The sequence below is a fragment of the Tetrao urogallus genome (genome assembly GCF_951394365.1).
Source record: "Tetrao urogallus genome assembly, chromosome: 2".
NCBI classification, from domain to species: Eukaryota; Metazoa; Chordata; class Aves; order Galliformes; family Phasianidae; genus Tetrao; species Tetrao urogallus.
In genome coordinates this window covers 15642269-15656046 of record NC_136814.1, presented here as the reverse complement: position 1 = coordinate 15656046, position 13778 = coordinate 15642269, and the positions used below count along the sequence as shown (strand labels likewise).

The window sequence follows — 13778 nt, the reverse complement described above, 5'->3', positions numbered from 1 at the left end:
GGCCAGTGCACCTGCTCATTTCCCTGCTTGACTCTGAGCACAACCAGTAGTTGCAAGGCCCATGCAGACCTATGTGTCAGGAGTGGAAGAGCAACCAAGCAGAGCAAACAGCAATTGCTCTAGATGAGTGTGTTGATGTAATTTCATATTTGGTCATTGGTTGCAGAGATGCAGCGATATCAAGCATTGGAACAGCTGCCCAGGGCAGTGGTAGAGTCCTCGTTCCTGGAGGTATTTAAGAGATGGGTGGATGTGGCACTTCACAACATAGTTTGGTAAAGGATGATGGCTGGACTTGGTGATTTTGCAGGTCTTTTCCTACATAGGTTATTCTGTGATTCTTTTTCTTTTTTTTCCCCAGCATGATAGCCTTCATGCCTAGCAGAAGAGGAAATGAAACACCATGCAAACTGCAGGCAGGAGCAGCATTTGTGAAGGGAATAGCTGATTTCCCTAGAAGAAGGCTAAGGAGTGACTGGGGAGATGGCATACTACAGTCACTCATTCTTAGCTTAGGAGAAACATGAGGTTTTGGCAGAAACCCCAAAAACACTCTTGTACTAAAAGGCAGCAGCAATCTGGCAGGTATGCCCTCGTGGATACTGCCGATGGCTTCAATCCAGTCTCTTTAACAATCTCTCCAACAATCTCTTCCTCAATGCTGCCCATCAGCCCCCAACATGCATCAAAGCAAACTGTGGGAGCGCAGGTTTCCATGGAGAATATATTATGCTTTCTCCTGGCAACCCTTCACTAGGCAACAAAGGGAGCCAGTGACTGTGTGTGCAGAATGGAACTGGATGCAGCCCATCAGTAAGGAGCTGGAAATGGGGTCTCGTGCATGTGCACCCATAGCCTGGGGTAAAGGAGGGCCTCAGGGATGACAGTTGACTGGTCCCTTACTGCACAGTGGCTCTGTCTCACTCACCTTCAGTCCCAGCAGCCCTGGGGAGTGCCTGCCCAAAACATCCAGCTTTGCTTCTAGAGCTTCTGATATTTTGGAAGGCTTTTTTTTTTTCAATCAGAAGCCATTGAAGGCACTATCCTCTCTCCTGCTGACCCATCATTCTGATTATACCAAGTCTCCACTCTCACATTTAGGTTTCGTTGTTCTTCTTGTTGTTTGCTGCAAATATGCTGTGCTGTTTCTTTTTGCACATCTGAAGTTCCTAGCCAAGGGGAGCCAAAGTAGTAGAATGTACTTATTTGTCATTGATGCTATGATAGGAAAGTATACATTGGAGAATAACTTTAAATAATAGAGATTTATGGGCAAAACAACTAGGGCAAAAAATAGCGTCTGTGTTGCCAGTTGTTAGAAATTATCAGTCTTGCTGAAACAAATGAGCTAGATTGGGACTTTGCTATTATCCAAAGATAGGAAAACCCTAATTGAAATCACATCTCTGAAACTTATGTCTGCTCCTATTAGATCGCACTATTTATCCTTCAGTGGAGCAGGCAGTCTACCCTGGAACAGTCTGTTATCAGCCTGCATCGCTGTTCCTCCCAGTGGCAGTACTGTTCACACATCAATGACTGTTACTGGTTTAAATCTGTTCTACTGCCAAGGCATTCACTTGACACTCATGAAAAAAAAATAGGCCAAATAAAGTCATAAATGACCGTATGCCTAAATAATTGCCTCACCTGCTTTCAGTCCTGGGGTGACAGGATTTTTCCCTGTGAAATCCCTATGACAGGATTTTACCCTGGGACAGCAAAGAAACAGCTGATAACAGCACACAGCTAGAAGCACTATGGTGCAAGACAGGTCAGGACTGTGTTCTAGGGGGTGCAGCAGGGCATGGAAAGCTCACCGCTGGCTGAGCCCTGGGAATAGGGCCTCTCCCACCTCTGCCCCTCCCCACAGGGAGAACTGCATGGAAAACAACTGGTTGTTTTCAGCCAGTCACTCCTTCCTTTCAACCTGAGAAAATAATGGTTGAGAACAGATGGAAACAATTTTAAGGAGGGTCAGATGACACAAAGTACCCTAAAATCATACAGGGTCAGTTCACAAGTTCTTTGTATTTTTTTATTCCATGGAATGTACAGGAATGAGCCAAGAATGGGCCTTCAGGACTGCGTGTCACTTTTCTTCCTTCCGTCTCCTGCAGCCCATGCAGAGCACTCAGTGCACACAGCCTGACCTTCACCATCAGGCAGCCCTGCCACAAGGCTTTGGTGCTAAGCAGCCCTTCTTGCATGGCAAAGCTCTCTTCTCAAATCAGCGTCCAGCAAGGGACACGGCCAAAGCACGAGGGCGGCCACCAGCACCGCCCTAACCCAGTAGCGAACAAGATGGCGGCTCTCCTCCCATACCCGTCGGCGAACAAGATGGCGGCGCGAAGCCCCGGCCCGCCGCCTGGTGGCCCAGCCCCATCCACGTGACCATCTGTCGCTGGAAAAAGCCCCATGCCGAGGTCGTGCATTCGGTGGGGTCCTGCGGAGCGTTCCAAGCTTGGGGCTGTTCAGAATATGCCTGTCGGGAGGCTAACAGTGCAGCAGCTTGTGGTCAGGGCGGGGAGGAGAATTTCAGCGTGGCTTCAGCCTGGAAATAGGCGCTACTTTCCAGTATTCCTCTTCGGTCTTTCCGTCGCGAGCAGCTCTCTCTTCGCCCTCGCTTACCCATCAGGCAGAGCGTTGGACAGCTAAGTACGGTGGCCGGCTGCGGAGGTGGGAAGTCAGCATGGCGGCGGCGGTGGTGGCGGCGGCCGGCCGGGCGTGCGCCTATGGTGTCGTACGAGCGGCCTGGCGAGGTGCGGGGGGAGGGCGGGGGGTAACGTATTTGCGCCTATGAGGGGCTGAGCTGCCGGCCGGGGGGCGGCTGAGGAACCGGCACGGGGACGGTGCGGCTCTGGTTGTCCGTGCGCCTGTGTTGGCGGGAACCCAGTTGTTCTCGCAGGTATTCGTGATGAGTCCCGTAGATCGTGCTCTGCAGCTGCAGACTCTGGCTGCATGGCTGACGATTCGGAGACGTGTAATTCTGCTGTAGGTTCTGCGCTGCGTTTCGCTGTGCAGCAGTCGTGCTTCTCGTCAGATGTTAATGCTGTTACGCAGCGCTATTAAGCAGCGAGCGCTGCCGGGTCTGTGGGAAGCGAATGTGAAGCGGTGTGGGCTCAGAGGCAGCGCGGTGCTGAGGGTCCTTGCGCTTTTTATGTTGCTGAAGACCCTTCGTCTCTGTCACCGCTGCGTGCCCTTCTGCAGCTCTGTCTCCATTTGCCCAAGCTGCTCTGGCCTGGGGCAGAGCCCTGGGGGCAGTTTTTCCCTCTCTCGTTGTTATCCTTAAGGCTTGGCAGCAGTGAATCCCGTGGTGGATCCTCCAGTTGGCAGCAGTGAAAGATTCTCATCTCCCGCCCTTTGTGTTCTTTGGAATTCCTTAGGGGCTGCGATAATGTATCTCCATAGAGTTTAACAGGGAACACCATGCATGCACACAGTCTTAAAGGGAAATCTTAAAAGAGTCCTAATGTAAAGTATATACGTACTATGGGATATTTATGTGAGGGGGAATCATCTCTTGTATTGGAAACTACCTTGACATCCACCTTCTGTCTTCCTGGTTCTTTCTGTTTTCCCTTTTCTCCAGAAGGGACTTCTGTCACAACAGTCCATGTGTGGTACCAGTCACAAATCCTGCTAATAAATTTTTACAATCTGCTGTCAGAACCCTTTATAGAACTTAAGTAACTTGATGAACTGAAGTCCTAGGCAAGGCTGTCCTACAGGGAAAGCCTCTGAATAATAAATATTGCTGGAGACTGAGGTGGGAAGAAAGGCCAGAGTAATTTCCTAAAAATATATTCAAGTCTGGTGTTAGAACACTTGGAAGCTGAATGTGTTGGGTTGTTTGTGTTTTTTTTGTTTGTTTGTTTGTTTTAACTTTTGGCAGACTTTCCTTCTTTCTCCCTTGCCTTCAGAGCCAAAAGGATGTTCGTTAGTATTTATTTATTTTTTCAGCGTCCAGGAGCTTCCTTACCTTCCTTTTCTCTATTTCTAAAAGGAACAGCTAAGTAGTTAATACATTCCTGGCCTCCTTCTTCAGGGTAACATATAATGAAGTGATGTTCGTTCTTTAGCCAATAAACAATTACAGCTTGCACGTTCAAGAATGTTTGAAAGCAGTTTTTGCATACAAAATTTTCCAAAGTAGATAAAGGTGGTTTTGTTTTGTTTTGTTTTTTTTGAGAATCACTTAGTGCAGAGATTTCATTACTACGTGGGACTTTCTTGAGCTCTTGTGAGATGACATGAGAAAATAGTAATAACTCCAAAATATTTTCCCACTGGAGATTATTTGTATGAATGTGTAATTTCTGTGCGTAATAATTTCATTTGAATAAAAAGCAGCAAGCAAAATATAAAACAGAAAAACTCCATGCAAGAAAAACGTTCATTGCCCGTTAGAGATTAACTTGACAGCACTTGATATCTTCAGAACAATTTGTTGTTCTGCAACATCTGCAATTTGTAATTTAAATAGACACACCTCTGTTTTTTTGGAGAGATTATATATATATATATATATATATATATATATATATATATATATATATATATATATATAAATTTTTTTTCTTAAGAATGATGTGATTATTTCAATCTAGAGCCTCCCATGTGTATGCCTGTACCCGTACTCAGGCAGTTTCTGCAAAGTTCCAATTATAATGCTGCCATAAGCATTTCAATGGCTGTTTGTTTTATTTTTAATAGGCTTTCTTTTGTGTGTGTGATTGGTTGTTTTTTTATTATTTAACAGAGCAGTTCTCATGGCTGAAACCAACTTCTTGCAGTGTTTCTTTCTCTCAAGTACAGAACTAAGAACAGTTCTCTGTATTTAACTCCTGTGGAAAATAATTCCAGAAGCAGAGGGGTTTACTGAGTAGTTGCCATTTGTTTAAGAAAAAAAAAAAAAGCTGGGCTCAGGTTTACTGAACAGTGCCTTCATGATGAAAATGCACGGGTGTTTGGGCTGCTTGCTGCCTTTCAGGGTGTGGGTGATGTAGAAATCAAATGCAGTGCGTGCCAGTTTGGGGCCCTGAGCGTGGGGAAAGGGATTGTGCACTGTGTGTAAGTCTATGAAAGGTGATTCAACCAATGTGTCACTTCAGTGGAGGGTAACAAGGTTTGGATGAAATAGGCACATCAAATTACTTGTATTGTGGTTGCTGTGTAGGAAATGGAGGATGTGGTGCATTAACTGCATGCATGTGGGTACCACAGTACAGTTTGATTGAGATAGAGCCGTAGAATTTTTAACATGGGAAGTGACCTCTAGGATCATCTACTGATGTTTTCCACTGTTCACCTTCCATAAATATATATTTTTTGCTCTGCTTTTAGAGTGTTTATTCCCTTTGTAGCAGCATGTGCACAGAGATATGTGGGTATGCTTCCTTAAATACCAGCACTCAGGGTTTCATGCATTGGGAATTGTGGAGGTTTCTTGTGGGTGCATTTTTTTGTTTGTTTGTTTTATTTTTCTCCAAGCATCTTCCTGCTTCTCTCGTCCTGTTGCAATTCGGACCAAACCAGTTATATGTCGAAGCATCTAGAATAATGTAACACAGCTCTTAGGATTTGTTATACATAAAAGCTGGATTTCCTGCTCAGCTGGAATTCTCATACTTCCAGTCTTCAAAGTGTGAGTTCGTAATGTATGGTATTTTAAAGAAGACTTAATCCTTAAAGAAAATGTTGCTAGGAGATTTTTCTCTTTGATTTCAGAGAAACAGGGATCTCACCCTGCACTTCAAGAGCTTATGTTACAAATCATAATTGTCAGATGTTGTAGCACTTCTATAAAACTACTTTGAATCATTATGCTTCTTGAGATCAGTTGGAGATGTCATCTCCTTTCTGTAACACCGGTGTTTGTTTGGCTTTGGTTTTTTGACATCTGACTTCTTCTCTTCTGTGCCCTGACCACTGTCAGAAATGTATTTCTGCAGCAGTTGATGTGATTTTACTGCCTAGTGATTCTTCTCTGTTGTCACTTTGTTCTGATTCTGTTGCCTCTGTAGGCTTTTTCTTGTATTGCTGTCAGAATCTTAGAAGGTGATGGTATTTAAGTTATGGAACTCTTCTTGGCCCGTTTTGTTTTTGTGTGTGGAGCCAGGAGTTGGACTCAGTGATTCTTATGGGTCCCTTCCCAGGATATCCCGAGTTTGGATTTGTTCTGTTTTCAGAGAGGCTCAGGAGGGTGATCCAGTTGATGCGCTCTGCATGATTCCCAGCTGGCTTTTTAGTGGAGTCCCTCCACACAGGCTTCTAAAAAGTTCAGCAGGTATGGGATGTGAGAGGTGGTTTGGATGTGGATAAGTAATTGGCTGCAAGGAGAAGTGGGGCTCCTTAAGGAGGGAGGTCGGCTGTGGAGCTCCACAAACATCTGTGTTGTTGAGCATGTTCATGAGCTCTCAAGGCATATGGGTGATACAGTGCTGTATTTATGTCTTGCTGTTGACATGTTTTAGAACATTATTGCAAGTTCTGTTACCAAGACAATTTATACCTTCTGAGGGTGCAGTCTCACTCTATCAGCAACTTGTTAGAAGCCTCCTAGCTTCCTTCTCTCTGTGACACTTCCTATTACAGTGGTCCCACCCCACCTCCCTCTGCAACTTAGTGCTTCAAGGCAGAGGCTTCACATCTGATTCCCTTTAGTTTCTAAATCATAGGAGTAAATGTTACTGGGGGGTTATTTGTGTTTATGTGGTGTGTATGCTTGAGGGAAATGCTGTTTTCAAATTAAAATGTCCTTTATCTAAACACTTTTTTTCTGTTTTTATCCCCAGGGTTTGCTTCTGTACCAGTGAAAGGGAATTGCTGTTCCTATTCTAGCTTGGCATGGGCTTTCCAGGTGCGGTGTTCCATCTCTGTCCCCCAGAATGTGACAGTACAGCAGTGCAGGCAAAGCAGTTTCTTCAATACGTGTAAGTCTTGAATTGTATTAAAATTACTGTCTGTAGCAAACAAAGAAAGAGAAGTTTGCTTTGGGAAGATCACAAAAATCTATCTTTAGTAATTTTTTGTATCTCATAAGATTATAGTCGCACCTACATTTCTTGATGGAACTGCATGCATAAAGTTCATTTCAATAGCAAGCATTTGATTTGCATCACAATGAATCCATTCAAAATAATTTTATGGGAGGGAAAGACACCTTCCCCTCTATTTCTTAGTCCTTTACTGACAGCGTGAACTATGTGTTTATTTTCCAAATGGTTTTTGAGCCATAGACAAGATGTATTATTTAAGCTGTTGTGTCTCAAAAATGAAATAATTAAAACACAATAACATGCTTAACAGAAACCGTTGATAATGTCTTGCTAATTGTCAGCCCAGCTACAGTATTGTCCTCCAATCCTGGAAGGAATTAAATGCGTGGTTGATGTAACTGAGGAATGATGGCTGTGAACCTATTTTGTGGTTCCTTGTCTGTGGCATTATCCCACAGCGCAACAGGGGGAATAGTAAGAACATAATTTCTGGAGGAGATAACTGAAGTTTCAGAGTCATGTTGACACTTTATAACCCATAAGCTAAAGAACAATGGTGTTTTCCAATCTTTATGACATAAATGTGGTAGAGTCGTGTATGTATTTTAAATACAAAAGAGGTTTAAGTGATCATGCTGTCTGTCTGTTCTTATTCAGTATATTTTGGCTGTTGGTGGATTTTATTTTTTTTTTTTTTTCCTTTCCAAACAAATGATAGTAGAAGGGGCTTGAAAGACCTGCCAAGGGCTGCAGTGTGGAGGCTGATGGGGAAGGTTTTTGAGGATGCCAACTGCTTAGAGCTTAGGCACTAATAGCAAGATAAAACTATCTGTGAAGCTAAGCACTCTTCTTGTTTTCATAGACTCACAGAATGGCTCAGGTTGGAGAGGACCTTAAAGCCCCAAACCCCTGGCTGTGTGGGACGGGCTGCCCTCCTCCCCAGCTCAGGCTGCCCAACATGGCCTGGAGACCCTCCAGGGATGGGGAACCCACAGGTTCTGTGGGCAAGTGATTTTGTGAATCTTAAATTTAAAATATAACTCTACAAGGTATTTCCCTGTGATTATTTGTAGGGTAGATGTTACCCTAATTTGTGTTTGTATTCATAACATCTAGATGAGGTCTGTTTTATGAGAAATTTTGCCAACTGCCTTTTAGGTGACTTAATCAAAAGCATTTATTGTAATGGCATCGTTATTGCTTGACTTAATAAAATTTTAAGGAAGTTATATTTAGGCAAGCTACATAAAATTGAACTTTAATAAGATATAAGAAGTTGGAATAATTGAAGTACTTCTTGTATGTATTCAGCAGAGATGGAAGCTGGAATACTGAGAGTTTCAAAGTATGGTTGTTTTAAGAACAGTTTTTATTCAAGAGGTCAGTCTGTAGGGTTCTTCACTTTTAAGAACCAGACTGGATAAAATCATATTACACTATCATTTGGAAGTAATGTGCTACCTTACTTTGTAGGCTCTTTTGTTAGAAAGGCAGGTTACAAATGTGGGTTGAACAAGATAAAATAGTACTTGGTGCTTAAAAACAGTTTTATGCATTTTTTTCAAAGCAATCAGAAAGGCTGGATAAATGAGGTGATCCCATAGGAACCTAGAGAATATAGTAATTGCTTTTTCTTTGTGCAATTCATCATGCAATTTGTTAGGAAGCGTAAAATTTTATGCTATTGATTTCAAACATGAGCCAAATCTGCTGAGTTCCCATACAAATAAGATAATGATAGATGAGGTGTACAGTGCTAATCTTGGCATTACGATTACTCTCAAATGTTCTGTTCTTTTTCTGCTTAGATGCATGCAGTGGAAAGATAAGCTGTTAAGTTAAAACTGCAGCAAAACTTTGTGCAATTCGTTTGTTCAATTTGTGAATGTAGATGTGAGTCTTAAGACCTGTTGTTTTCTAACCCTGTCTATACTGGGCTTAGGATACAGCACCAACCTGTTTTATTTTGTGCACCATTTCTTGAAACTCATTTGGGATCACCTATTCCTGGAACTGAGAAATGGGTGTCAGGAACAGCTGTATCTGGCACGGTTGGGCTTTTAGTTTTTAGAAGGAAAATGCTGAGGGAAGCAATGGACAGTGGAAACTCAGGAAGTTCTGTGTGTACATAAAGAAACGCTACTGTGGTGGAGATTGAGAACTGGCATAGGCTTTCCAGGGAGCCTGTGGAATCTCTGTATTTGGAGATGTTCAGAAGCTGCCTGGACTGCTGGATCTGGGCAGCCCTTCTGGAGGAGGAGTTCGAGGGGTGCCTTCCCACCTCAGCCATCCTGTGAGTCCACGTGGGATTGCTGCAAAGCGCTGACTCACATCTGAGGGCATCGGGTGGGTGGGAAGCTCTGGGACCTTACTGATCTGAAGAGCTGACTAGAGTGGGGCTCAGTGGGTCTTGTTTATTGTGGGTGTGGAGCAGAGATCAGTTGAAGCTTAGCTACTAGATCCTTCTTGACATGGTTTTGTGTTCTGCTGTGGTGGTGTAAATGAAGAATTGGTAAAAGGAAAACGACACTTTCTTGTCAAGTGCAGAGTACTTTGAAGAGCTGCCCTGGTGGCTGTTCAAACACCTTAGCTGGATGCATGAATTTGCTCTGCCATGAATGGACAATGTGCAGCTGTCTGCATGCTTCCTTTTAGTAGCACCTGTGAGAAACATTGGCTTTTCATGCTGTTCAGTCTCCTTGCACACTAACTACTGCATCTCTGGGTTCCATCAGGGTTTTACAAACATCCCTTCATATGTTGCTTTTACTTCTCTGAAGCATCATTCTTCTCTAGGTTCTCTAGAAATACTCCTAAACCAAGAAGGTTGTTTTGGTTTTCCTGCCTGGTTTGGTTTGGTTTTGTTTTAGTGGAAGGCTGCTGGTATCAGAGCAGGTTTTCTTGCTGAGTTGTTGTTTCCACTTTCTTTTCTCCATGGTAATTAACAGCTGGAGTTTAATAGTTCAACATCTTCAAAATTCAAATGAAGTATGATATTAACAGTATAAATCACGTTATGGCACTCATATCCTTTAGTAATGTGGTTGTTTCAGAAGAGTGGTAGCATGGAATGATCGTATCTGCATTTTTAATGTGAAATATAATTTTCAAATGAAATGTCAAATGACAGTTCTTCGTGACTGAGAAAGTGATGGTACTTTTGTGTCTCATTAATGAAGGCTTACTTCTCTTCCATCATACTCTAAAAATTGTTGGCATGCTCTTGTTAGCAGGGTCACCTGTACCCTTCAGCTTGATCTTTAGTTTAACTCATTTAAATTGGAGGAATTGCAGTTATCCTAGGCAGTCTGTGGTCCTGGTCTATATAGCTGGCTGCTGCACTTTGAAAGGGGCATATGTTGGGATTTGGTTTTGTTTGGTGATACACTTCAGTGAGTTTGTGATGAAGTAATTTAAAATGCTCTTGTTATTTCAGGATTAAATGCTGCCCATCCCTCCCCTTTCCACCCACCCCATATGAAAAGCAATTATGTTTGTATTTACTTAACGATTTCATGTGCAGAAAGGACCTGATTTTTCTTCCTTCAGATGATGATTGGAAAATGAATACCTCCCTCTGAAAAGCTGTATCTCAACAAACCTGGCATAACAGATAGTATTGCTTGTGCGTGTTTCCATCCAGCTTTTGTGTGAGAAGATAGAGCACTTTTCCTTCCCTACCTCTTTTCACATTTACGTGCTCTTTTGAGCAGGCAGGCAGACTGGAGAGTGTATGTGTGGGTTGGAAATGACCTTCAAGATCACCAAGTCTGACTATCAACAAACCATGCCCCTGTGTGCAGCATCTGCACATCTCTTAAATCCCCCCCAGGATGCAAACACCACCACGTTCCTTAGCTTTCTGTTCCAGTGCTTGGCCACCTTCTTGAAAAAATTCTTCCTAATGTTCCACCTAAGCCTGCCCAGGGCAACTTGAGGGCTTTAAATTCCATTAGTTCTGGCTTTTTCTGGTCAGGTGCTTGAGCTTGTAGTTGTTGAGAAACGCGGCTTAAAAAGTGCTGTATACTTCATGGGAGAAGTACGTATCTGTGTGAGCAAAATGTGAAGTAAAGACCTTTACACTACAGAATTGAGTTGAAATATGTAAGCTGCCATTTCTGAAGGCAGCAGAGGCACACAGATGTGTCATGAATACTGAAAGGAATTGTCCCCCATCATCCAAACCTTTTGGCAATAACAGTAAGCAAAATTTCTCCAAAATCTGTTCTGTATCCAAGAGTATACGAGACTAAAGATCTTTTATTTAAGCCTGCAGTTGTACCACAATTATGCTTTCCCTGTCAGTGTTAATTCCATTAGTTACTGTTGGGAAAAAATGAAAAGAACTTGATTTCTCTGTTGCTAGGTGATGTTTCCTTATAGGTTAGAATACAGAGTGAGGAACACGACTATCTTTCAGAGCTCATAGAATAGATTGTAGCAATGAAGAGAGAATCGTATTTAGACCAACAATATAAAATTGTACTCAGAGTAACATGTGTTGTCTTTGGAGACTCTCCTTACTGCAAGCAATTACACTCTGTATAAATCTCTGCATTTGTGTTCTTTATTGGAAGCATCAGTTCCTGAAAGCCTACGTGTTAATTAAATTTGATATTAAATTTTCCCAGTCCTATGTGAGTTGTCTTCAGATTAAGTAGTTCATTTTTCTGCCTTGCCTACTTGAGAGTCAAAGAGGAAAAGAGATCATTTTTCAGGTTTTAATTTTTTTTATTTAATGAAGTATGACCACTCAGAAAAACAACTAATGAGTTACCACTTGTCACTGTCAGTAGCAGCATATGGAGAGGTTCGTTGTTTCCACATTGAGGATGTCAAGATCTCCAAAATACACATTGCTCAGTTTTATTTCCTCTTGTGAGGGCGATGCCTCATGTATTTATGTGTATGTTGAAGACGTGTGAAGCTATGAAATCAGACTTCTCCTTTGTTTTAGATGTTTCACTTATTGTATATGAAGTGCCCAGTTCTACAGCAATTATAAGGCTGTCTCCAGCCTTGGTAAGTATTGTGCTTGGAAGTAGAAGTTAACATGTGCAATCTGAAGTGACACCTAAATCATTCACCTCATGTTTGCTTGGTGTTCAGCCACTGAAATGAGTTGTAGCTTTTGTTCTTATGACAACTTACCTATGTGGGTTTTTTGCCCAGCCACTTCTATGTTAACTGGTTTGGTTGTTGTTATTAAGCAGTCTTTGAAAGTTTGAAACGTTGTTTCAGTGTCTTTGTCTTTTATATGTTATGCTGCCCATGTGCTGCTTTGTTTCTTAATAAAAGTTCTTTGGCTAATTATACAGGTAAAATTGAAGCATCGGGAACGTATATTTACATGAAAACAGAGGAGAACTAATGGAAGACGAATTAAATGTATATTGCTTAAGACTGAGCATAGTCTTGATTTTTTTTTTTTTTTTTTTTTCTTTTTTTTTTTTCTTTTTTTTCAGGCTTTGTATCTCACTAAAGCTTAAGATCACAGGCTTAGAAATCAGGAGTCCCTACTGAGTCCATACCATCGTTTCAGAAATGTCTTTCAAAAAAAACCAACAGATCTCATATTTGAAAACTGATCCATTAGACATTACTGTAAGGCAATCTAGTAGTTAAAAAGGACCTTTTACAACATGAGGAAATTCTTGCCTCATTAGACCAAATGTCTGTCTGAGCATCCCATCTCCAGCAGTGGTATGTGCTATGGGAAGAAAATGAGAATTGGATGAGCACATGGGGATGGACAGCTGCTCAGAAAATTGTAGAATGGCCTGGGTTGAAAAGGACCTCAGAGATCATCTAGTTTCAACCCCCCTGTTGTGTGCAGGGTCACCAACCTCCAGACCAGGCTGCCCAGAGCCACATCCAGCCTGGCCTTGAATACCTCCGGGGATGGGGCATCCACAGCCTCCTTGGGCAGCTTGTTCCAGCGTGCCACCATCCTCTGTGTGAAAAGCTTCCTCCTAATATCTAGCCTAAACCCTCCCCTGTCTCAGTTTAAAACCATTCCCCCTTGTCCTGTGACTATGCACCCTCGTAAACAGTTGTTCCCCCTCCTGTTATATGTTCCTTTCAAATATTGGAAGGCAAAAAATCCTCGCAACATTCAGTGATTTACAGCGTGCAACTTCTGTGCTTTGTATATTTGAGTGTTTTTTCTTCTGTGAATTTGTTCACTGCTTTTCACCCCTGTAAGTAACACAGCAGTGGTACATTCTCTTTTCTGGAGATGGAGAAGCTTGTCTTTACAATAGAAGACAAGGTCAAGGAAATGTCCTCTGCGCTTGAGCGCATCGAGGTCTGTGATGTGTTGGGTTCCCAGAGGAGCTGGAAAGCCTTCAACGTGCCTCTGAGGAAAAGAAAAATTACGTGTTTTTCATTAAGCATCTGAGTCTAGGCTCTGTAATTTATCTTGTCACTTGTAATAGAATATGTAAGCATTCCCTTTTGAGATGCTTTCTCATATTTCACGTGTGGAGAATTTTTTTTCCAAATTTTGTTTTCCTTTTGATTGGAAAAAGGAAATGGCTGAAATATCATACCATTTTAGAATTCATCTGCGTACAGAAGTTGCGTTTTAATCCAAGCTGAAGCCTGAAAATGAATGTTAGTGATTGCAAAGACCTTACAAAGTTCCTTAAGAGAATATGGATGCACAGTTGTAATGGCACTGACAGGCAACAACGCACTAAAATAATTGTTTGTTATAACACCTTCCTTTTTTAATGTTGTTAATATTAATGTGGATTTGTGGTGCTCTGCTGCTGG

The 13778-nt window shown here is 42.2% G+C and overlaps 1 protein-coding gene across 1 annotated transcript in view; it reads left to right on the top strand.

Moving 5' to 3' along the window:
• Positions 1-2692: 2692 nt before the first annotated feature.
• MRPS5 (mitochondrial ribosomal protein S5) overlaps positions 2693-13778 on the top strand; it is a gene marked incomplete at both ends in the record, with an annotated part of 43664 nt that continues 32578 nt past the window's right edge. The window contains 2 exons of the mRNA XM_079532979.1: positions 2693-2762; positions 6798-6935. Of these exons, the coding sequence (XP_079389105.1) occupies positions 2693-2762; positions 6798-6935 (208 nt within the window). The remainder of the gene's footprint in view (positions 2763-6797; positions 6936-13778) is intronic.